This window comes from Rana temporaria, chromosome 3 (genome assembly GCF_905171775.1).
Source record: "Rana temporaria chromosome 3, aRanTem1.1, whole genome shotgun sequence".
Taxonomy (NCBI): domain Eukaryota; kingdom Metazoa; phylum Chordata; class Amphibia; order Anura; family Ranidae; genus Rana; species Rana temporaria.
Window position 1 is genome coordinate 429,478,517 of NC_053491.1, and position 25,930 is coordinate 429,504,446.

Consider the following 25,930-nt stretch of genomic DNA (forward strand, 5'->3'; position numbering starts at 1 on the left):
GTATGTACAATGATGATCTTAAAGTGGTAACAACCCTAAAAAAAAAAAAAAAGAATAAATATCCTGATCCTTTAAAGCATGATAGAAAGCACAGTGCTTGTGCTGTGTCATTTACCCCTCTCTATGTTCTAAAAAAGCTGGAATAAAACAATAAAATGTTTTTAAAAAGTTCCTGTGTCCCCTGTCTTCTCTCCCCCTCTCCCCTCAGCATTATGACATTCTGTAATCCCGAAAAGAAACCTTAAAGTCATTGTAAAATGATGTAATCCGTTTTGTAAAAATATTATATAATGTGCAGTGTGTTTCCTTTTGTAACTTTATTGTGGAAAATACCTTATTTACAGCGCAACTGGGTGCTCACGTGACCTACCAGAGCTCCGCTCCAAATACTGCAGAGGGAGGGGCAGAGGAGAAGAACTCTGGCGGGTCACGTGAGCAGCCAGCCGCGCTGTAAATAAGGTAATTTCCACAATAACGTTACAAAAGGACACACTGCACATTATATAATATTTTTACAAAACTGATTACGTGTTTGTACAAGGACTTTAACTAGGGCTTATTTTCGGAGTAGGGCTTATATTGCAGCCACCCCCAATAATCACGCTAGGTCTTATTTTCGGGGGAAACAGGGTAGTAACCAATTAGCTTCTAGGTTGTATTGTCAAAGCTTAAATTAGAACTTTAGTTAGAAAATTGTCATGTCATGTCGCTTCAGGCTGGCCCCTTTTACAGGTATAGTTATGTAAAACATAAAAAATAAGTGTTTATACCCAGCTCTGCATATGCTCAGTTGCTCTATAGAATTAAACCTTCCTATCCTTTACAGCCAACAATGCTGCTTCTGTTTGATCTGCAACTGCCATGGTGCTGCACATGTGATCAGTTATGACGCCAGCCATTTGATGGTTTGACAGTTTGGTTGAGGATACAAGCAAAGGTGACAGTTACATTCCTGGAATGCTGAGATTGCTAACAGTTAAATTGATGGGTTTAGTTCTGCTTTATGATTTACTGCTGCTTCAGCAAAATGCTTGAGGCAATTTACAGCACACATTAATTTTGGTAGCATAATTATTAATGTGGAATGTATTTTCTTTGCTAAAAAAAAAACAGATTTTTTTTTCAAGATGTTGTGGGTAAAATTTTGCTTTAAAGTGGAACTAAACCTATTGATTTAACGGTTTCGAAAAAACAATTACTTTCCGGCATGTGCCAGCCCAGGAAGGTAACTGCCAGACCATCAAATGGCTGGTGTCATAACTGATCACATGTGCAGCATTATAGCAGTTGAGGAGAAAACACAAACTAAGATGGCAGCTTCCATGGCTGAGAACGATAGGAAGGTTTAGCTCTGTTTGAACACACTGAACTTAGAAGCTGATTGGTTACTATGCACAGCTGCACCAGATTCTGTGTGCACCACTTTTAGTAAATCATTCCAATCTTATGAATTCAAAAATCACAGCTCCCAACTGTCCCTGATTTCGAGGGGCTGTCCCTGATTTGAAGCAATGTCCCTCTGTCCCTCCTCATGTGTCCCTCATTTTGGTCTGATCCATATAGTTGTATATATATTTTTACCTTTCAAAAAGTGTTTCCCAGTGCTAAACCTTTCATCGAATTTCTAAATTGCTGCATTTGTACATTTTAAAAGCCAATATAAAGGAATAGTAGCGGTAAAAAAAAAGAAGGCCTTATGGATTTAATTAACCTTTTTTGGGGTTAATCCTCTTTTAAGGGGGTGTGGCAGGGGGCGTGTCCTATGCCTACATACGCTTGTTAGTAGGTGTCCCTCATTCCCATCTCAAAATGTTGGGAGGTATGCAAAAACGAATGTTTGCCATCTTGCTTTCGTTTCACAGAAGGTTGTACTACATACAGTCCCTCCAAAAACATGGTGGCCGCTACTGGTGGAGAACGTTGTCAGAGCAAGGTCAACTGGAATTCGGCCTTCTATAGTCAATGATATAACGTTTCACAAAGACTGCCCCTTTGACCAGCCGTGCATGGGCACAGGAAAGAACATCAGCCACAGCTGCATTGCTCTGCCCACTCATAACGTTACTTTGTGTCTCCCCCCTTATGAAAATTAACTGGACAGCCATCTTTGTCAAGGGCATGTCAGTCTATAATGAAAATGGAAAGTCACGCTCGTATGCCTGGGCTATTCTGATACAGCTCTAGAAACTGGCTGATTCTGTGTGCATCCGTTTTAGTAAATCTCCCCCCACTGTGTATCATAAACAATTGCCTTTTTTTTTTTAAATAAAATACTTGTTTTTATGATTTCCATTCTTTGCTGTATCTTAGTGCTGTTGATCTTCTGCAGAGGCACTGTCTGTCTACATGCACTCCAGCCATGGCTACATGGCATTTCTCAGAGCGGGTTCCTGATAATGAGAACACTGGACCATAAATCTGTAACGTGTGTGGACCCGTCTGTGTTAATTTCATTACGATCTTGGTAACCGGAGGTGTGTTTCCTATATGTACATACTGTACCTTGTGCTAAACACGTTGTGCTGTCCTTCATTCTCAGAAAGTTGGGGTGTATGACATACAGTATGACTAAAATTTCGACTTTCCCTTCCAGCCGAATAAAAGTTCATTCAGACAATGATGACAACCATTCAGAAATCAAAATGTTTTTTTATTGGTGTGTTTCTTTCACTCCACAAGTTGCGATATTCATTTTTTTTTTATATATTTTTTTCAACATCATTTTTTCTGCCTTTTTTTGTTCATTTTTTTTTCTACGTACGATATGGTTTCAGTCTTTCGTACGACAATTTTTTTTGTTTTGTTCGCTTGTAGAATGGCGTTCGACCCATTTCTGGTTTTGGCATATGAAAAAGAAAATGAAGGAAGGAGAGAGAGAGGAGAGGAGGGGGCGGAGGTATTTAACCCTTTGCTCTTGTCAGAATCTATGGGGTTCGGTGGTGGTTGACAACAAACAATGTAAAACAAAAAGGGAACAGATACACAACTTAAATGTGCGCTATAGATGTGCTGGGCCTGAGAACAAGTGTCTAACAGAAGAATTTTCCTTCTTGCCCATTGCAGACCAACCCCACCCTCATTGGTTGTGGCTGGGTACTATGGGCAACAAGAGTAGATCTTTTTTTTCCAAAAGTCCATTGTTGAGGCCCATTATAACTTGTTCAAGTCTACCTCTCGCTGATATTGTGAAAGAAGATTCCAAGGACGTAAGGTTCTTTTATTCCTAAATCTCCAGCCATCATAACGTCTCCAGCAAGGAGACATAGTTTCATGTTGAGTCTTGTATTATATACTGGCCTTCAACATTTAAGGATCTAAAGTCAATATTTTATAGGGGGTTCTTTAAAATTATTTTTTAAAAGGGATTTTACATAAATATTTATTCTGTATACATATATCCTTTGAAATACAAGCTTGACAAAAATAGTCTTTGAAAGTGCTGAGTTCTGTTTGGGGCAACATGCAAATTATTTACTTAAGCCATTTTGACGATCAGTGGAATTTCACACAGTGTTAGCAATACAAAAAATATATATACGACAGCCACCATTAGTCCCTGTGTAGCAGTAGTATCACTGCAAATAATATAGTCGTTTCTGAATGTGGCTACATAGTAATACAGTCTTGTCCCTAATATGGTACAATGGCAGCCATTCTGTTAGTGTACAACATGTAAGTAATATTTTTGAGAAAGCAGGTCAACGTCACACTGGAAACTAACTGCACTGTCTCATTAATATCAGTAGGATTAGGCCCACATATTATAGGTAGGCCATGTAGTCCCAGACATAAGTTACCATAGCTGTTAAGGACCAATCTCATGCCTTGCCACTGACCAGCCAGTGTCTGCAGCTTTTGGGTATAGGGAACCATAGTCTCAACTACCTACACTTTCAATTGTTCACCACCTACCAGTATTATATTCGGGGGGAACAGTCAGAACCAGGGGCCTAACACCTGCCTCTGTTCCCAAGCCCATGCTGTAAACTGTGCAAGGAACCAATTTAAGTGCCAAGGGATCCTTCAGTAGTTTCCAGTGGACTGACAGGGTGAGTTTTAAAGAAGCCCACAAACTATCATTGTATCAATATATCAGTACTAAGAACCGGATCTCCTTTCCTGCTAGCACCAATCAGGTTCATCCCTGTCCTGAATGTTTGAAAAATGGCTGCTTTCTCCATTAGGTAACAAAAAACCCTGAAGCACAACGAGAAAACGGTGCTGTTTAATAAACGAGAAAACATTTTGAGATTCTTTGAACTGTCCACGTGATTTCTTTCTGGTGACTAGACCACAATTATAAATTTGCCAGTTTATTTACCACATGAGTGGAAATTTGTATCTGAAGATGGACAGTAAATTGCACATCCACATTTGCACATGAATGCAAAATGTAGATCAACCTGAATATTAGCAGTTAAGAAAATGTAAGAGGTTTACGACATATGAACACAAAGTCCAAAAAAATTACACACCCTGCAGCTCTTCTACATTAGGATCTACATCTCTATATCTACTACCCCTCCATATGGCAAATTTTCACATTTCATAGATCTTTGTAAATATGTTAAGATCCAATCATTTAGAGATGTATAGACCCGTACAGGGGAAACATAAAGCTTATATATGCCAGTAAATAGGTTTTGGCTTTAGCTGTGTGCTGTGGGCTATGACTTAGGAAAACCTGTGGTAAGACAAAATAGCGGACACCACGCTTGTTTCTTGTTGAGGCAGCATGGGGCTTGTTAAAGTGATTGTTTAAAGTGACCCCATGTTTAATGCCTTATTGCACTGTTCCCTAGAATTCATGGCCTTTATTTAGCAGCAGAGAGCTGGTTAACGGGTATTTGTATTAAAAAAAAAAATCCTATGGGACTATATATATATATATATATATATATATATATATATATATATTTTTTTTTTTCTAGATTTAAAACATTTAGTTGTGACATCCATTCTGTTATTTGAACAAGGTCTTTAATGACTAAAGTTCTTCTTTGTATATATACGTATATATATATATTTTTTTTTAAAAAAAATCTTGATCTTTTATGTTTTTCTATCAGGCAGGTAGATGACCAAATATATGAAGAACCTGTACAATTCTGGATCTCTACATGCAGAAAAAGAGTAAATACACAAAAAACAAAACAAAAAAACAAAGGTGTTTAAGAACTCAAACAAGGTAGCTGACAACACAAAGGCGGGAATCTTTGGGACTGGTGAAGATCATTCATGATTCTGTAGTGGAATGAACAGAATACGGCACAGTGGCAATTTTGGACAGGAAGAGACACTGCTGAAGGCAGACACAAATAAATAAAATAAAAAATGCCCCCTACTGACCATTTCCACACCTCTGATATTTATCTGGAGAGGGGTATAGGAATCTCCCCTCATCTCTCCCTTTCCCCTCCTTTTAGAAGTCCGTTATTTACAGCAGTCGGAAAAGACACTCGCTTCCCCCATTGATAAAGTTCAGCTGCTCCTCTGTTAACAGAGGTGGGGGATGTTTTGTGCTTAAATAAAGAATATGCAGGGCAGCTGGTCCTTTTCACCCCAGCCTTTATCTTTTAAGTGGTGTTACCACCTTCCTGGCAGCAGTTCCTGTCTCCCTGGTAGCTTCCTCTTCCTTTCTGTTATGCACAAACCATGCTCTTCTGAACCGGGCATAAAAAAAGTCTGATTTCATCGTTGAGGCAGACAGTGGGGTTTGGGTGGAGAGAGAAGATGGCACCAAGGACTTTGTTAGAAAGACCCAAGGAAAAAGTTCAGTGGTGAATGAAAGTGGCTTATTTCTGGATATATTACTTTCGGAAAACTCTTGTTCAGTTTGCATTTCCTCTATTTTTCTATGGGAATGCAAATCGTAAGCTGTGACATTTCAAAAATACAAAGGTAAATTTCACTATCTTAGGCAATTTACATCCTCTACCTTTTTATTACTCAGCAAGCCCATGGGTTGTTTGGCACCTCTTATTGAGTGCAAGAAATGAATTCCTGACCGTGAATAAATGACCAGTTCTACTGTTTGTATCCTTTCATTGCACCTAGCGTTGCTAACACAGAGGGGCTGCCTACAGTTACTGTTGGCTATTCACTAGCTCTGTCTGTAACTTTTCATTTTTGTTTACATTGGCTTTGCAGCAATACTGTAAATGTCAGCACCAAACTGGCGGTTGTATCATTGTATCAGTAGCTCTTGTTGGGGAAGATAGTTATGTTGCAAGCAGCTTATTTGGCACCCAAACCCATACCTGTTTGTGGCCCTCACAAGAAATATACATAATTTTCAGATGGATGTTGGCAATCAAGAGGAAGTCCAAACAGACTGAACCCAGATAATACCTGCCATCAACACTAGTAGTCCATCGAACAAGGCAGTATTTTGTCCTCACCCCTACTCCACTGAAATAGCCCCTTAGTAAATACCACTTCCTTCCACCATATGACCCTGCTTTCTTCTGAGATGGAGAGGGAAGGCAGTATCTCTCATTTTATTTTGTAGGGGAATAATGGAGTTGGTGCCAGGGGTGGACGAGTAAGTTCAGAGGCTGGTGATGAGCTGCATCTGCCCGTCACCCTCAGGTACTGACCCTTCTAGACCCAGAAACCCTTGAGGCATCTGGTAGAAGGCTTGCAACTGCCCTCTGGGCACTGAACCCAGCCGGCCAGGGAAGTACATGGCATCTGCCGCTGTAGGCGGGGGGACCCCTTGGTGGCACGGCAACATTTCCCCAGAAGATGGCAGGCCTGGTTCAGGGCTGCTGTCTGGGTAGGGAGAGTCTCTGAGGTTGGTCATGCTCGTGTAGAGAGAGTCGCGGTTTGGTGAGTCACGAGGAGCAGGCTCGGCTTCAGACTCCTCTAGGTCACTCTGGTACAAGATGGACTGAGCTCTCTGTAAGAGAAGTGGTTCTTCTAAAGCTTTGTACATGCGCTCCATCTCCAGGGTGGGGACTTCTCCACCTTCTCCAATTCCCCCGGATGTTACCTCCTCATCTCCAGTGTCTGTTGTCCCCTGGTGGGATTTGCCTCTCAGGTTGCTGTGTACCAGCTCAGAAATTATCATCTTTTCAAAGGCTGCAGCATCCGTAATATTGCGACGTCCCCCATCTCCCAGTTTGGAAGGATCAGGTGGGAAGTCTCCAGCTCTAAGGGAATAGCTGTTGTTAAAATTACCATTGAGTGGAAGGGGAGGAAGGGCATCCTTTCCACATGGATCTCGGCTTAAGGTGTGTTCTGTGAAATAAAGATTAAAAACAATGAAAACCTTGCGTTGATCAACCTTAGCATATATATCAGTTCTATATTTCCTTTCTATACAGTATGGAACTTTAAACTTTCAAGCAGGTAAACTTGTAAGAGCTGAACACGTGCACCTGCTTGGTTTATAGGATCCATTGTGTTAAAAAAAAAAGATCGAAAATACACACAAAATGGCTGCTTAAACAATTCATATTGTATGGTATCACGTTCACTATACAGAAGAACACATTTATAAAGCAGTTAAAGCTTTATTTAAGTTTTAAATGCTGGATTCAGGGCTGCTTCAACTATTAAAATATTAAGCCAGTTGCTCCATGCTCACAATAGTATCGGAGACCCACCACCATTTTTCCGAACAGTTCTGGATTTCACAGGCATAGGCCGCTATGCTTCACATTGGTCCAGCAGGACCCTTCCTCGCAAACTTTGCCTATACAGTGGCGTTATAGAAATAAGGATTAAGGGTATCTCTGTGCCAATCACAGAAACAGTCAGAGGGACGTATGCAGAGCAAATCAGGCTATACCCCCTGAATCTGGGCCTGGTGGTCATTTTAAGAAAAGGTTGTTTACCCATTTCTTAAAACAGCCCTGGCTGGCTGCATTTATTTTTCAACTGATCCTTCTATATGGCCACTTTTGAAATGATCATAAAGAACTTTATGCCACCGCTGACATATTCCTACTAGCTCGTAATGCTGTTTTTCTGTTTAAAATAGACATGCTCCGGCTGCATTCACATTGTAACGCCACGTACGCGGCGTATTTTGCCGCGATTTGTTTACTTTTTTTTTTTTTTTTTACAGATAATTTCCATTGATGTCTATGCCCGAACGCCAATGCCGCCTGAAAAAAAGGGTCCGGGACTTGTTTTCAGGCGTACGGCGTACATCGTTTCGGCGTTCGGCGTGAGATGTGAACCATCTCATAGACATCAATGGAAATTCGCCCCTCCAGCGGCACGAGCGTCGCGCTTCAGGCGTATATACGCAGAGGTGTGAATGCAGCCTAAGAGTGTAAAAGTTAAAACATATGTCAAAACAAAAAAACAAGCAGTATCTCTTTGCAATACATGCACATTCCTTCTTGTTGATTGGTTCTTGCCTTTAAGGAACCTATCAGTGCAGTCAATATCTATTAATCAGCTTTAAAGGGGTTGTAAAGGTTCGTCTTTTATTTTCTAAATAGGTTCCTTTAAGCTAGTGCATGGTTGGTTCACTTACCTTTCCTTCCATTTCCCTTCTAAATGTTTTTTTTTCTTTGTTTGAATTTCTCACTTCCTGTTTCTCCTCAGTAAACATTTAGAAGGGAAATTGAAGGAAAAGGTAAGTGAACCAACAATGCACTAGCTTAAAGGAACCTATTTAGAAAATAAAAAACGAACCTTTACAACCCCTTTAAGCTGTATTGTAGGCTCACAAAACACATTTTTGTGGAGTTTGTCAGCCCTGCCCAATGTCTTTCCTAAACTACTAAGCCACTCACATTCTCAGATCTCTACAACATAAAGGCTAATCATTCTGTAGCCCAAGAAACAAAATAGGAAATTTTAATAAACGTTTTTGCGATAACACAGGAAGTATGCATAAGACACCTCTGATATTCTGGCAAGAACAATATGTTCTTTTGTTTATATCCAAAAAATTATGATAAATGCTTCTAATGGATTATTAAACAGACCAAACGGTCACAAATAGTAGAAGTTCATAGTTAGGATTTACACACACTTTATAGTGATATTAAACCCTTACATTTTTATATATTTTTTTTAAAGAGGAGAGCAAAACAATGAATATATGATGGTTCTCTTTTATTTAAAACGTTCACTTTTATTGTCTTTGGGCTGATTCCCAAGCTACTGGCCCCCTGCCTATTTGTGGGTGTCTCCTTCACTTAGCCAGGTGCGACTATAGACACACACAGCACCTGGCAAGCCACACCCAGACTTCCTCCTCCAACCAACTTGCCTATGGCTCTGCTGATCTCAGAACCCGGAAAATCACAGAACAGTGTGAATGCCCGGGACAAGGGATGTAAGTGTTTGGGGACAGGGGGGTATAGTAGGTATTTTTTTTTTTTTTTACTTTAATGCAGAAAATGCATTAAAGTAAAAAACAACTTTCATTTAGTACCAAGAATAGTGCAGGCTTTCAAATTCCAGAGTCTTTTGCCTTTTTGCAGAAGTCATATTAATGTGACTAGTGACTTCACGGACTAACAGGGTGATCTGGTAGTGGAGCAAAACCCAAAGCTGGCCATGGAAAACCTGAATTTGAACTAATTTATCCTGAATCGTCCAAATTTGAGCCATGGGTGATTCTGCAAGCACCACCTGGAACAACTAAAGTCAATTCAAAATTTGATTGAGTTGGCTGGAGCATTATCAGCCAACCAGTGACTGCATCCTATCAGCTGTGGTTGCTGAATACAATAGCCAGCAGTAGAGATGTCTCCATCCATGCTGGTTAACGTGATGGGGGAATCAAATCATTCTGGCTAGCTTTGCTTTTATTTACAGGGAGAGTTGTGGTCTGCATTTAATTTTACCTGCCAAATCTCTAGATATAGTGATTGTTTTTACATATGGTTTTTACTGAAGGCAAGCTCTGCTTACACATCTTTTCTCATACTTTCAATTTGAATTTGCTAGCTATGTTTAAATGATAACTGAACTAAAAGTACAGTAATTTTTTAATGTAAAGTTGACTAATTTTTAGGATGAACTGTCTGTTTGTTTTAATTTTTTTTTTTTGGCTGTGCATTATTAAACTTGCATTCTTTATTATAAAAATATTTCCCCCTTTATTTGAATGTAATATTAGTAAAAGCATCATTGAACAGGCTGAGTGCAGAACTACATTTTGTCAAGAGAGGAAGTGAGCATTGGTCCAGTGGTGGCAAGTGAGGAAATGTGTGTTAGTGATCAGTGAAGAAATACGTGTGGTGCAGTAAAGGCAAAGAAGGAAGTGCAAATCGGTACGAAGGGGGCGAATGGGGAAGTGCGTGCGGGGATAGTGTGCGTGGGTGCAGAGGTGCTGAGCAAACAGGATGAATATTGAATTGCCTAAAAATTCTGACTAACCTAAAAAATGACTACTGGTATGCAATCTGGGTAAATGTAGCTTATAGTACAGCATACAAATGTTTTTAGCACATGGCTTGGCATTACGTTAGCAGTGAAAAAGTGTAGCAGCAGTTAGCAAAGTAGTACAATGGTGATGTGGTGGTAAGTGTATCAGTGTATAAGTGTATACGTGTATAAGAGTAGTGCATCCATGTAGTGGTAGTCAGTAGAATAATGCATTGATGTAATGGTGGTCAGTGGAGTACTTAATCAGTGTAGCGGTGGTCAGTGGAGTAGTACATTGGTGTAGTGGTTGTCAGTGAAATAATGCATTGGTGTATTAGTGGTCATTGGAGTAGCTCATTAGTGTACTGGTGATCAAAGGAGTAGTGCATCCATGTAGTGATAGTCAGTAGAATAATGCATTGGTGTAATGGTGGTCAGGGGAGTAGTTCATTAGTGTAGTGGTGGTTAACGGAGTAGTGCATTGGTGTAGTGGTAGTCAGTGGAATAATGGATTAGTATAAAGGTGGTCAGTGGAGTAGTTCATCAGTGTAGCAGTGGTCAGTGGAATAGTGCATTTGAGTAATCGTGGTGAGTGGAATAATGCACTGGTGAAGTGGTGGTCAGTGGAGTAGTTCAGTAGCGTAGCGGTGGTTAGTGGAAAAATGCATTGGTGTAGTGGTAGTCAGTGGAATAATGTATTGGTGAAGTAGTGGTCAGTGGAATAGTTCATTAGTGTAGTGGTGGTCAGTAGAGTAGTTCATTAGTATAGTGGTGGTCAGTGGAGTAGTTCATTTGTGTAGTGGTAGTCAGTGGAGTAGTTCATTAGTGTAGTGGTGGTCAGTGGAGTAGTGCATTAGTATAGTGGTGGTCAGTAGAGTAGTTCATTAGTGTAGTGGTGGTCAGTGGAGTAGTTCATTAGTGTAGTGGTAGTCAGTGGAGTAGTTCATTAGTATAGTGGTGGTCAGTAGAGTAGTTCATTAGTGTAGTGGTGGTCAGTGGAGTAGTTCATTAGTGTAGTGATGGTCAGTGGAGTAGTTTATTAGTGTAGTGGTAGTCAGCGGAGTAGTTCATTAGTATAGTGGTGGTCAGTAGAGTAGTTCATTAGTGTAGTGGTGGTCAGTGGAGTAGTTCATTAGTGTAGTGATGGTCAGTGGAGTAGTTCATTAGTGTAGTGGTAGTCAGCGGAGTAGTTCATTAGTATAGTGGTGGTCAGTAGAGTAGTTCATTAGTGTAATGGTGGTCAGTGGAGTAGTTCATTAGTGTAGTGGTGGTCAGTGGAGTAGTGCATTAGTATAGTGGTGGTCAGTAGAGTAGTTCATTAGTGTAGTGTGTAATGGAATGACCCGTGACACCCAGAGACTTTTGAAGGATCGGGGGTACTCCTGTGCCAGCGTCACTAATGACTCTTGGGTCTAGGGTCACCCTGTGCCCCTTTTGGGCATAGGGTGACTGAGAAATATTAATTATAAATTACATGAGATGGGACATTACTGATAATTCATGTATTGCAGGAGATCTGGACATATTACAGGTGATTTCATTCTGCCCCCCAATCGGTCAATACAAGTGTCTCCTTCAATGCTAATACTGTTTTGTGTGAAAAGTCTATTGATGATAGAGGTGTTGTGAGTTAGCAGTCTAAAGGTCAGATGTCTCCTTTCAGGGGTAGGGAACTAGCATGTCAATTATGTTTAGTAAAGGATTTGGTATTATGCATGTGAATCACTTATTGTCGGAGACGGAACGTCTGGGGGATAATTAACTCCTCTAAATGTCATTATCTAAAAGAATGTGATTGAAGCCCCATTGTGTGATGTGTGGGTGGAGAGTTCCTTTGTGCATGTGATTAACTGTAACATGCTTGTACTGTATATAAGAAAGCTAAGATACCATTAAAGGTTTATTCATACATTTTGAAACCAGAGAACAGAGCGTATGTCTTGTTTATTCTGGGGAAATCCATATGGATTGTGTCTGCTGGCTTGTCGAACTGTCGGATAAGCTGTCCTGGGTTGATGGAATGGGAGATCATAAACGGTGGTGACCGTTACATAGTGGTAGTCAGTGGAGTAGTTCATTAGTGTAGTGATGGTCAGTGGAGTAGTTCATTAGTGTAGTGGTAGTCAGTGGAGTAGTTCATTAGTATAGTGGTGGTCAGTTGAGTAGTTGATTAGTGTAGTGGTGGTCAGTGGAGTAGTTGATTAGTATAGTGGTGGTCAGTGGAGTAGTTGATTAGTATAGTGGTGGTCAGTGGAGTAGTTGATTAGTGTAGTGGTGGTCAGTTGAGTAGTTGATTAGTGTAGTGGTGGTCAGTTGAGTAGTTGATTAGTGTAGTGGTGGTCAGTGGAGTAGTCGATTAGTGTAGTGGTAATCAGTCGAATAGTGCTTTGGTGGGGTGACAACTTATGGCTACTGTTCAGCTCTCCGGAGCACAAGTTCTGATTGCATTTGTTATAAACTATTAGCAGTAACAGAATATTAGGAAGGTTAAATGAGGCACTTACTAGGATCTCGGAACGTTCCTGTATTTCCACAATAGAAGAACCGAGAAAGTCAGGCAAGAAAGACAGACAGAGATACATTGTTAGAGTCTAGGTACAGAGATATGATGATGTAGAAATACAAAGAGGAAACTATATGACAAAATGTGATGAGGGGTAAGAGAAACTTACATATTATATGTTGGGAAGCACTCAGTGAAGACACCCTTCTCTTTATCTACATCTACATACTGTATATATTTATCCTATGCATATTGTACATAAGATAGGATACTTGCTCTCTACATACTGTTCTGGACTGAGTTTTAAGGATCTGCAAGACTTAGTGGGGGAAAAGAAGGAAAATGGTGCTGGAAACATGACAGGAGACAACTAAAGCTGAGCTTATTATATTGTTATTGTACTTGCATTATTGCAACCAAAGGTTTGGCACTAAATATACTGCTCTACGCAACGTTTGAACTACAGGGTGAAAGATAGGGCTCTGGTGATAGTACACAAGGTAGCAAACATGGTTCTCTAAAGCCGCGTACACACGATCGGTTTGTCCGATGAAAACAGACCGATGGACTGTTTTCATCGCACAAAAACGATCGTATGTGGGCCCCATCGGTGAAAAAAAAAAGAACATTTACATTACATTTACATTTTTCCTATGGATAAAAAAACGATAGGAAAAATCCGATCGTCTGTGTGGAACTCCATCGGAGAAAAATCGACGCATGCTCAGAATCAAGTCGACGCATGCCTCATTTTTTTCGGCTTGTCGTAGTGTTGTATGTCACCGCGTTTTGGCACGGTCGGATTTTTGACTGATCGTGTGTAGGCAAGACTGATGAAAGTCAGCTTCATCGGATATCCATTGGATTAGATTCCATCAGATATCCGATCGTGTGTACAGGGCTTTAGAGTAACATGACTAAATATATTTGTATACTGGCCATCACATCTGGTCCTTTAGATCTGCAGGATAAATGATGTACAGATGTATTATGGTATGAACACCAGATATGGCTGTTACTCAATCTTGCAGTTTTGGACTGGGAATCAACTGCATAACTATTGAAATTCTGTGACCTCAACAGACCAGACAGCCCCTGGTTGACAAATCTATGAGAAACCTGATCATCTAAAAATATAATTTTCTGGATGATCACTGTTGTTCCCAAAGGTAAAGCTGGCAACAGGTGTGTCTTCCTGGTGCATATTCCGGCAGACTCGACAGGAACTATTGAAAATGCTTATGCCTCAATTGCTCCACAGATTGATTGTATGGTTGGCAAATTTATTTCCACAATTTCCCATCAATGGCTGGATGGAAATTTGGCTCTGCAGGAGAAATGACATACACTATGTGGCCACAAGTATTTTCAGGTGTTTCTTGTGAAGGATACTGTTGATGCCACAGCTTACAAAGACATTATAGACATCTGTGTGCTTCCAATCAGGTTGCAACTGTTTGGTGAAGGCCCTTGTTTCTGTATGACTGTGCTTCAGTGCGCAAATTCATGTCCATAATGACGAGATGTGATGGGTTTTATGGTGAGGATCTTAACCGCTTGCTGACCAGCGCACGATGATGTACGTCGGCAAAATGGCACGGGTGTGCAAATTGGCGTACAGGTATGTCCCCTTTAAATCTTGGCTTAGTTGGCATGTGCGTCCACCGTGTACTCCGTGACTGTGCCCACGGGACCCACAGACTCAATGTCTGCCGGTGTCCCGCGATCGTGACACGGAACTGCAGAACAAGACATTTCCCTGTTCTGCCTAGTGACAGGACAGTGATCTACTGCTCCCAGTCATCGGGAGCAGTGATCGCTGTCGTGTCAGTGGTAGCCCATCCCCCCCACAGTTATAATCACTCCCTAGGGCACACTTAACCTCTAGTGTTTAACCCCTTCCCTTCCAGTGTCATTTACACAGTAATCAGTGCATTTTTATAGCACTGATCGCTGTATATATGACAATGGTCCCAAAATATCGTCAAAAGTGTCCGATGTGTCTGCCATAATGTCACAGTCATGATAAAAATCTGGATCTGGCCCCTTGTTTGTAAGTTAGGGTAAACCTTTGTTCACCCTAACTCTTAAAATGAAGGGACTTCTGTAAAGAAGGCAGTTAAGGCATCTGCATTTATAGTCACATGCCTTTTAGGCCTCGTACACACGATAGGTTAACCAGAGGACAATGGTCTGATGGACCGTTTTCATCGGTCAAAACCGATCGTGTGTGGGCCCCATAGGTTATTTAACCATCGGTTAAAATAAAGCCAACTTGCTTTAAATTTAACCGATGGATTCCTAACCGATAGGTCAAAACCGATCGTTAGTAGGCACGACCATCGGTTAAAAATCCACGCATGCTCAGAATCAAGTCGACGCATGCTTGGAGGCATTGAACTTCATTTTTTTCAGCACGTCGTTGTGTTTTACGTCACTGCGTTCTGACACGATCGGTTATTTAACCGATGGTGTGTGGGCACGACTGATCATCAGTCAGCTTCATCGGTTAACCGATGACAACGTGTGTACGAGGCTTCAGAGAACCTCAGGATCTCCAATACCAGAAAAAAATTAAGAGCTGGAATTTCTAATGTACATTAATTAAAGCTGCATGGGTTTGGGGAATCTTGGGATGTTCTAGGAGGTATATTACTATACATTTTATACATTTAGGTCTACCTACATTTTAGGAGATTCATATATACACAGGTAACTATGAGCCTCTACAGAAATCCATGTTGACTTTAATACACATAATACTTTGAATTATATATATATATATGTCTTTCCAATATATAACAATATATAATATGTCTCACCAGTGGTGTTGTATCCAGGGGAGGATGGACTAAAGCCCACAGACTCTGTGATAAGTGTGTTATACGGGCTGGTGCCTACACGGCTTTGCAGCACAGGATTCGTCAGTAAGTGGTTACCCATTGTGCCTTGGAGGACAGTAAACAAGAGTCAGGTTGTCTATTAAGAGTCAGGCCCTGTTTTTATTGAAATGCAAAGCCTATCTTCAAATACAATGCCCAATGTTCAACTTTCTGACAAATGGAATATTGCAAGTCAGGGCAGTGAATCAATCAGATATACAATAAAATATTTACTGTGAATTTTTTTCTCCTTACACAATTTCTTGGTATACACAGTGTTTTCTAGGAAATGTTAAAATATTATATGGGTTACTGTAGACACAGCCATATTTGTAGAAGGCAACTTTTCCTATAATCCTATATGGTTTCCTATGGAGCACCTAGGATGCTAGAGTTTGATCAATTGATAATTTCACTGTCCTGCCTTATAAAGCATCAATGTGTCAGAAAAATAAAGTTGTGCCCTAAACTCTTAAGCTGAATATGTCCTGGACTTTGAGTTGTTGTACATACCTCTGTTTAGAGTCGGGGTGCTATTTAGGTCTCCGGCAATAAAGGAGGATTCTGTCTGTTTTCTGACAGTGTCATTCCACATCCGGCGAATACGGCTCTGGGTGTAGTATCGACTGTTGACTGTCGATTTCAAGGTTCCGTGTTCTGCTCCTGGACCCCTCACACAACAGTATGAATGCCTCAGACATTTGCTGTATTCCTTATGTACCTGTGGAGACAGGGCACAATAAAGGCTATTTAAACTGTAGTTGTAATCCTTCAGAACAGAGCAGCCATTTTGCATTCTAAGCCTACTCACCTACACTTCCACCTGCACTATTAAGACAGTGGATAAGCCCAATCACACCCCTCTCAACCACTTCCACATTTCACAACATTAAGGGCCATATTCTCAGAAGAGTTACGACAGAGTATCTCAGGAAACCCCGTCGTATCTCTCTTTTTTGACCCGCGTATCTATGCGAGTGATTCCTAGAATCATTTTCGCATAGATACGCTGAAGATCCGACATGTGTAAGTCACTTACACTGTCGGATCTTAAATGTAATTCGCCGCCGGCCGCTAGGTGGCGTTTACGTTCAGGTCTCATTTGTTTATGCAAATGAGCCTGATACGCCGATTCCCGAACGAAATCGCATCGTGTAACCGTCGCTTACGTCGTTTGCGTAAGCGTAAGGTTACCCCTGCTATATGAGGGGTAACCTTACGCCAGTCCCACGTATGCCATGTTAAGTATGGCATCGGGTCCGCGTCGTCTTTTCTTGAATACGACTTTACGTCAATGACGCCGACGTGTTTTCCGCCAAGAACTGGAGCATGCGCACTGGGCTATTTTTAGCCCGGCGCATGCGCAGTTCGATCGAAACGGGGGCGCGCTTAATTTAAATATAAGCCGCCCCCTTTGAAATACGCGGGGATACGCCGGGCCTTTTACACTACGCCTCCGCAAACTACGGAGCAAGTGCTTGAGGAATACGGCACTTGCTCCAGTAAGTTGCGGCGGCGTAGTGTAAATAGCTTACGCGAGGCCGCCGCAGATTATTGGAGAATCTGGCCCTATATTCATAAAATAATTTAGGCTAAAAATCAGTTCTTTCACAGACTGACTGCATCCTCTCTCTGAGTTTGAGGGGCTTTGATGATTGATGACATTTATGGTAAAAATATAAATTCAAGCCTGATTGGTTACTGAGGACAATAGCTGCACATCCAACTTTTATCTGTTTTATGTTTCATTCTTCTGTAGTTTTGTAAGGATTGAAAGATGTGAGCTATAAAAGCGGAGAGAAGGACACGCGGAGCTTTTCCCCTTACAGCAGAACACATTTTTTTTTAAAGACCTTGGGTGAAAAAAAAATATGGACTGAAGGGTTCACAGCTCCTCCATTTCTTTCCTCTGCTTCAAGGTCTCATTTACACAAGTGTTGATAAAGAACACCTTGTCAAGTGCTTCTCAAACACTAGAAGCATCACACATCATAAACATTTCAAAACTGTGACCTCTGAAGACTTGTTCATACTTCTATGCAGCCTTAGACCCAGCATGTGATATTTCGCAAGCACATGTTAAACCCTACATGGGTGCATAATGAGTATTTGAAAATGCGTTCTACAGGAGATGCATTTGTCACATTTTGGTAACTGGAAACATCCAATAAACCATGGAAGCAATGCTTTTTTTTAACTAACAAATACAAATACTCTGCTAACTAATTTGACACAGTAATCAAAATTGGAAAGAGTCTGGTGAGCGTGCCTAAAACTAGAAAAGCACCCATCAAACACCTTTTCCTGATGCCTCTAGGTCTTAAAAAATAAACTATACAATAACCTCCTAATACACTGTACCTTCTTGAGAAATTATGGAAGGTTTTAGAGAAAAATAAAAAAATCTGTCTGGCATCTATTTAGTAACATGAGCATAGCGCTAGCTCTATCAACTCATGTGAAAACGAAAAATTCCATTAACTGTTGACACATTTAGTAAATTAAAGTATAGCTTATGAGCTACAGTGGTGATTACAGAGGAGGATAGTAAAGAGCAGCCTTTCTCAACTAGGGTTCCTCCTGAGGATGCTGGGGGTTCCTTGAGCAGAGGAATGGTGGTGACTACCAATTTGTAAGTGGAGTTCCACCCATAAATGGAACTTCTGCTTTTCAGAACCCTTTCCTCCTCTGGTGTCACATTTGGCACCTTTTAGGAGAGGGGGGAGCAGATGCCTGTCTAATACAGCCCACAATTGCACCCACTTCTGGGCAAAGATAGCCCGCATTATCTGCGGATGTCTACGCCCCTTCCCGCCCCCCCCCACTGCCTTCTGGGAGACACACAGGTCCCAGAAGACAGTAGGAACCATTCGGATAGTGCAGCGCGGCTCGCGAATGTGCAGTAGGGAACCAGGAAGTGAAGCCGCAAGGCAGCATCCGAGGGCCAAGGGACGGTTCGGCTTCGGGTTATTTGTTGTTCTGATATTTTATGTGTTGCTAGTTTTTGACATTATACCATCTATTGCACAGACTATACCTCCTGAAGAAGCGGTCAGCCGCGAAACCGGTAGAGGTTCTTCTAGGACTCCTCCCCACAATTGCTGATACCTCACGGCTCCTTCCGTTTGCAATACCATCTCTGTATCTTCTTGCAGGGTTGTTAGTCCTAGCCTTGATTTATATGTGTAACATTGTATGTTTTTATGTATAATAAATGTAATTTTTTACTATACCGACTCATGTTATAGGTACCGAGAAAGTCCATTGATACATATCTTTACTGGGTAATAGTCTGTGTGAGTCTGCGGTACTTGCAGCCGCTACCCTCCTATTCCTGGTGCCCCTTTATTTCCTGCATTTCAAGATTATATTTGAAAATGAATTTGGGTATACTGCTGGTGGTGTTAAAAAAATATCTGTTCTGTGTGTCAAAGACTCTAGAAAACATCACATTCTTTATTCTTCTATTTAAAATGTTCTACAACTTACTGATTATGCAAATGTACCCTAAACTGTGTATATAACCATTTTTAGCAGGGGTTCCTGGAAACCAGAAAACTATTTTAACGGTTCCTCAATGACAAAATGGTTGAGAAAGGCTGGTATAGCGTTTAGGCACACTGCAATACCAGAAATCACAAGCAGGTGGCACACTAGGTGAATGCTAAAGTTATATCTTCAAGTCTCAATGAAAATAGTTTTCCTGGACATTTTCTTTAACCAGGAGGTGAAAATAAATACTAGAACAGCAAAAAATGCGCTCACGCTGCGAAGCATGCCTAAAAAACTGATTAAAATATTATTATAATTATGTGTTTTGAAATCATTTAGACTGTAAACCACGGCATATTTAGTAAAGCATTGCTTGATAGCTATTGCACGTTTTTTTTTTTTCTTTATGGCAGTAAAGATTTTAGATTAGTCCTATTACAGTAAAAATGAAAAGCAAATGTTAGCCTGCAAAGGTTAAATGATGTTGCAATTAGCACAGGAATATTTATTAGATCTGATATTAGCTCAGTTTTTCCCATAATGTGATATGGGTAGCCTACTGTTTTGTGGGAGAAGCGGATGGATTCCAAATCTAATTTACATACGTAGAATAATAAGTTAATGTACTGTAGAAAATATGCATTTTTTTTTCAGCTCGAGACCATGTTCTTACATTTAAAAAAAAAACATTTTATGTTTAATTATAGGGGAAATGAGAAAAATGGGGCCGGGTAACGAAGAGACAATTTACAGTGACTGACAAGTCTTCTGCGGGGAGTCATAGAGAAACACTGGCACTAGCACAATGTTCTTGATGTATTGGAGACAGACAGAAAGCACCAGATATTTAATCATGAAAGGTGCCATTCTAAAACAAAGTTTTGTATAATAATGTGTATCGTGACTTAAATATACATCAGATTTTGCCTGGTATTGTCTTTGTGGTAGAGTCAGGAATGTTCGATTCCTGTGTAGCAATGCATACTGGGGTTGAGCGCTGCTGTGTCAAGCTCTGACAAGATGTTGCTTTGTGTTGAGAAGCTCTACAGGAGATGATGAAGTGCATACAGGTCAATGATTTCCCTGTGTAGGTGTTCTCGAGTTTACCACAGAGCATAATTGCAGTGGTGTAGCCTTCCGCTAGGCCTCTGTTATTTGTGAGGCTCGCGGCATGACACGCTACCAAATCTACGGGTTGCATGCTAACCTTCTTCTGGAGAGCACAGTGGAAGATGAAGATGAAGACACCCTGCAAGGCATTGAAGGTCGTAAAGAGATACGCCAGGACCAAAGACTCTTTATTGATGAATAGGAGGCCAAAAGCCCAGGTGAGACCGAGGAGGAAGAGGAGGGTAACTGCCCCTAAGGCCCATGACCTGAAACGGGAACAAATAAGTTCATAATTAAACATCACAAAGCTTACACTTACATTTGAAGGTAAGAGCCCAAAAACATTATTCATCCCTTAGGTTAAAAAACCCTCAGAACATTTATGGCCATTTTCATTTCATTCCCTGAGTTTACCATATTCAGGGAAAACAAATGGAATTTGCTAATTAGCATTAAATCTGAAAGTCATAGGCGTGCACACAGGGTGTGCCAGGTGTGCCCAGGCACACCCTAATCACCCTTTGCAGAACAGATTCCCCCTACTGACCTGGATCCCCCTCCTTCCCCCCACAGCACTTCCGGCTTCCCTCCTCTCCCACCGGTTGTTGCTGTGAATGTTTTAGGATGGGTGGGGGAAGGTCCAGTAAAAATGCCATTTACCGGCCCCTTCCCTTTATGAACGAACATAGTGAGTGTGTTTGAGCTTTGGGGTGCACACCCTAATGCCAAAGGCTGCGCACACCTATGCTGAAATTTATATAATTTAGTCAAAAGTCAAGAATATGGACAGATGGGGGGGGGGGATATTCTATAGCCACCCGTAGAGTGGATAACTGTCCTAATATACTGAATGTAATGATGAGGATTAGGGCGTAACTGAAAATCCTTACTTGATATTCTCCAAGCGGCTGGAGTCTGGCTTCAGGACAGAGGAGGAGCGAAGCATCTTATGGAGAGTAACCAGGAGGATAAGTAGGTTCACCTAGAAATAGAGATAATGATAGATGAAAGAATATGTATTGGGGGGTTTCAAAACCGATTGGATGCCCAAAACATTGTTCTGTACTCGATCGCACCATCTATGGGTGATTCTTGTATCTCTATTCTTCCACAATATGCTCAATTCACCTTAGCATAATCTATGCAGTATTTTGGTTTCTGTGTTTTATTGTCTTGTTTTACTTTAATGTTTAATTGTCAATGGGATTTTCAATGCAGTAAAGGTGTTATTTTAATGATTTATAAAGGTAGCTCAGGCTGGTGATAACTGTAAGTTTAAATAAGATGTCTACCATGGAAGGCAGTCTAGAATGATGATAAAATAACACTTTATCAATGCTGGCAACAAATTTGCCTTTGTTTTAATTTCCTGTTCTCCGTTTTATGTAAATGAACTCCTAAACTCTGGTTTACTGCCTTAAACAAGGGGCCCGCTGAGCAATAAGACCTGGGGTTAGCAAGTACTGCTGAACAGTTCCTCTAAAACAGTAGTGGCTGGTGCTCAACATTTTTGGGGGGGCGCAAATTAACTGAAAAAAAAACACATCAATTGCAGCCACTGTGCCCATCAAACGCAGCTACTGTGCCCATCAATTGCCACCACTGTGCCTATCAAACGCAGCCACTGTGCCCATCAATTGCTGCCACTGTGCCATTAAATGCAGCCACTGTGCAGACCGGTACGACTCTGGATGCCAAGCGCCTTGAGGCGATTAAGTTTGCATTTGTTGCGCTATACAAGTTACTCACTCACTCACTGTGCCCATCAATTGCTGCCAGTTTGCCCCATCAAATGCCACCAGTTTGCCTCATCAAATACCACCAGTTTGCCCCATCAATAGCCGCCAGTTCGCCCCATCAATAGCCGCCAGTTCGCCCCATCAATAGCCGCCAGTTTTCCCTATCAAATGATGCCAGTTTGCCCCATCAATTGTGTGCACTTGGCCCTTGGTATCCAGGAGCTTGGGTCAGCTTCTTGTGAAGTTATTAGCAAAAAGATCTATTAATTATTAAGAGTGCTTATATATTACTCTTTAATATCACTAAATAATATGCCGATCACTGAGGTCATATGTACCTAGTAGACCAGGGTTGTCAAATTCAATTTCGTTGAAGGCCGCATCAGTATTATGGTTGCCCTCAAAGGGCCGGTTGTATTTGTAAGAGTACATACATTTATCCAGGGCTTTTCTTTTCTCAGAATTAGTGTAGGAACTCAACCACAAATTGCACTACCAGTGGGAGGATCTTAAAGGAGCAATAAATACCAGGAGTGTGTTATGTGCAGAGTTTAGGGGTGCGCTATGTACCAAGTGCAGAATTTAGGGGTGTGCTATGTACAGAGTGCAAAGTTCAGGGGTGCAATGTGTACAGAGTGCAGGGTTGAGGAGTGTGCTATCCACAATGTGCAGGGTTCTGGCTAAAAAAAAAACCCCTAGGTGCGAGGGCCATACGAAATGGCCTGGCGGGCCGGATTCGGCCAGCGGGCCTTGTGTTTGACACCTGTGCAGTAGACTATCTGGTGGAGTGGCTTTAGGGTCAGCTTGATGACAGCCAGCAACATTGGAAAAGATTTCATAACTACAGAAAATTTGCCAGGAATTTCCTTGAAACATGGTGTCAGTAAATTTACCAAATAATTGGTTCTACTAAAGGATAAATTCTTAACTGATTAACAGCTTGCAACTCATGGAAGTGAATGTGATCATCTGAATGAAGGACACCATGAGACACCCTATGTAAGATTGAAAGTGTACTGAATACTCTAATGTATTCTTTCTCAACCTTTTTAACATGGAGGAACCCATGAAATTCCATTTTGGTCTCAGGGAATCCCCGCCAATAATTACGATATCTACCGTTCACAGTACATAAACTATGATGGACAATGGGAAGAATGCTAGTTACATTTGTGGTCAGTAAGAATTCTCCCTACAGATAGCTAAAATAAATCATTGGTTTTAGCCGTTACTTACCTTAGACCCCTTTCACACAGGTGGATCGATAAGGTCCGCCTGTCAGTTTTTTAGGCTGACCCGATCAGACCATTTATTGCCCTCTATAGAGTGCTGCCGACATCCGATCCAATCCTATCCACTAAAAACAGATGAATAGGGGATCTGTTCCCCATCCATCAGGTGGATCAGATGGCCGTCGCGAGTGCATACGGACAGGTGGTTCGTTTACGTTCGACCACCTATAGAGGACAGGCTGTGTCTGTGTCCCGAGAAGATACGGACAACCTATCCGCCTGTTTAGAGGAGATTATTGGAGAGGTTCCTGGCAGACTCCCCCCAATGTGAAAGGGGCCTAAGAAGTAGACATCGCTCATTACTCAAGGAACACCTAGCAACCTCTGAAGGAATTCTGGGGTTCTATGCACTAATGTATCTACATAACTCCCTGCTGCACTGTCTTTGACTTTTGTGTTATCACGCCCTTCACTCCATATCTCCATAATTCATGCTCTATCATACTCACAACACTCCATATGATAAACCTGCTTTCTTGTAGGTTTGATGAAGCAGAAATCTACAACAAACAATTGAATGTCTAATTCAATTTTCCTTTATAGTTTAAAAAGGGAATCTCATTTGTCTTTCTTCCAGCTTTCCTCAACCAGCACCTCTATCTCCTCCAGCTATTTGCTCTGCCCCCAATCACCCACCTCTCAGGTTTATTAAACCGTGAGACCAGCTTAATGGAAAGCACATTTTTAGAGAACATCTTGATTTGAAATTTCTTGTAAAATGTCATAATTTCTTTCTTGATTCTAGACATAAAAAAACCCTTGAATCCACAATGAAATGTTATAAATGGCAGGTTATCTTTGTGATTCTCTGTGTGTTTCAATCTTCCACCATCTAAAGACAATCAGCTTGGACTCATCAAGCTTGATTATAAATTACTGGCCTTAAATTTGTTTCTAGCTTAGCCTGTACTAAGTACACTTCCCTTTCAAGCTTTTAGACTAGCTGTTTGTTCACTGGGATAGTGGAAAGAAATACCGCAAAGAAAGGTGTGCACTTGATATAGGCAGTATGGAGTTGTTTGTTGAAGGACCTAGGGCACTATCAGGCAATGACCACTAGAGGCTGCAAAACCACAAAATACTTAGCACTGAGTTGTGTGTATAAAAAACAGGACTCTGCAAATTCCAGTCTTTGAAAAAATCTGGAACCCATAGGCCCCGTACACACGACCGAACATGTCTGCTGAAACTGGTCCGCGGACCAGTTTCAGCAGACATGTTCGGTCGTGTGTACGGCTGACCGGACAGGTTTCCAGCGGACATTTGTCCAGCCGACCGTTTTCCAGCGGACAAATGTTTCTTAGCATGCTAAGAAACATGTCCGCTGGAAGCCTGTCCGTCGGACATGTTCGGTCGTCTGTACAGACTCACCGTACATGTCCGCTCGGCCGCCATCCCTCGCGATTCGACGCATGCATGGAAGCATTGAACTTCCAGGGCCGCGCACGTCGCCGCGTAATCGTCACGGCGACGGCGCGGCCACGTCCCCGCGCGTCGTGAACGCGCGAATTTCTGTCTGATGGTGTGTACAACCATCAGACAGAAATCTCCGGGCGGACATGTCCGCTGAAAACGGTCCAGCGGACCGATTTCAGCGGACAGTCTGTCCGTGTGTACGAGGCCTAATGCCGGGTACACACGAGAGGATTTATCCGCGGATACGGTCCTCCGGACCGTTTCCGCGGATAAATCCTCTGAGGATTTCGATCCGCTGGATTGTACTCACCATCAGATCGAAATCCGCGCCGAATTCACACCGCGGTGACGTGTCGCGCCGTCGCCGCGATGATGACGTGGCGACGTGCGCGACGCTGTCATATAAGGATATCCACGCATGCGTCGAATCATTACGACGCATGCGAGGGATGGGTTCGGACGGATCGATCCGGTGGAGCCGATTCCAGCGGATAGATTTCTTAGCATGCTAAATATCCGCTGGATCGTACACACCAGCGGATCTATCCGCTGAAACCGATCCACGGATCAATTTCAGCGGATCGATCCTCTCGTGTGTACGGGGCCTTAGATTAATTATCACCTTCCATCATTCCGCGACAACTCAATTCTTATGCCATGGTAGCTGAAAGATTCATTTGGTAATAAATGACTTACAAAACCACATTTCTAGAGCTTGGGTGTTACCCTACTCATTATCGTGAACATTATAGTGTTCTGTTCAAACATTCAGGCTGTAGGCCAACTTACTTGAACCATCTCAGTGGACATCTACACTTCCTTCTCTAATTTCCTACTATCCTATCCTTTCCATTTTTTTTTTGTCTATCCTTTTATTTTTATTTATTTTTTATTTTATAACTCATTTTAGTTAAACAGTAATAAAGTACTGCTTTACATAATTATACTTCAATATTCCAGGTCCAAGTAAAACAATTTATATGATAAATAGTATTTCCAACTACAGTCATGAATATCTTGATGCAATGATTTATTTACTTTTCTATTTTCTGTTGAGTTTATATAATTTACTTATCTGTACATATATAGTGGACCATGAAGTTTTTTTTTTCAAACCTGTTGTAAGTTGGATAACTTATTACAACATGTATAACACAA

The 25,930-nt window shown here is 41.4% G+C and overlaps 1 protein-coding gene across 4 annotated transcripts in view; it reads right to left on the minus strand.

Annotated features, from left to right (window-relative positions):
- Positions 1-5,156: 5,156 nt before the first annotated feature.
- ADGRL1 (adhesion G protein-coupled receptor L1) overlaps positions 5,157-25,930 on the minus strand; it is a 571,376-nt gene continuing 550,602 nt past the window's right edge. For 2 of the 4 annotated variants that reach the window (XM_040346324.1, XM_040346323.1), the window contains 6 exons: positions 21,216-21,307; positions 20,423-20,591; positions 16,237-16,444; positions 15,664-15,789; positions 12,843-12,860; positions 5,157-7,242 (listed from right to left, as the gene is read on the minus strand). In XM_040346324.1, the coding sequence (XP_040202258.1) occupies positions 6,551-7,242; positions 12,843-12,860; positions 15,664-15,789; positions 16,237-16,444; positions 20,423-20,591; positions 21,216-21,307 (1,305 nt within the window). In that variant the 3' untranslated portion in view covers positions 5,157-6,550. The remainder of the gene's footprint in view (positions 7,243-12,842; positions 12,861-15,663; positions 15,790-16,236; positions 16,445-20,422; positions 20,592-21,215; positions 21,308-25,930) is intronic. The other 2 variants (XM_040346327.1, XM_040346325.1) reach the window with 1 other exon arrangement.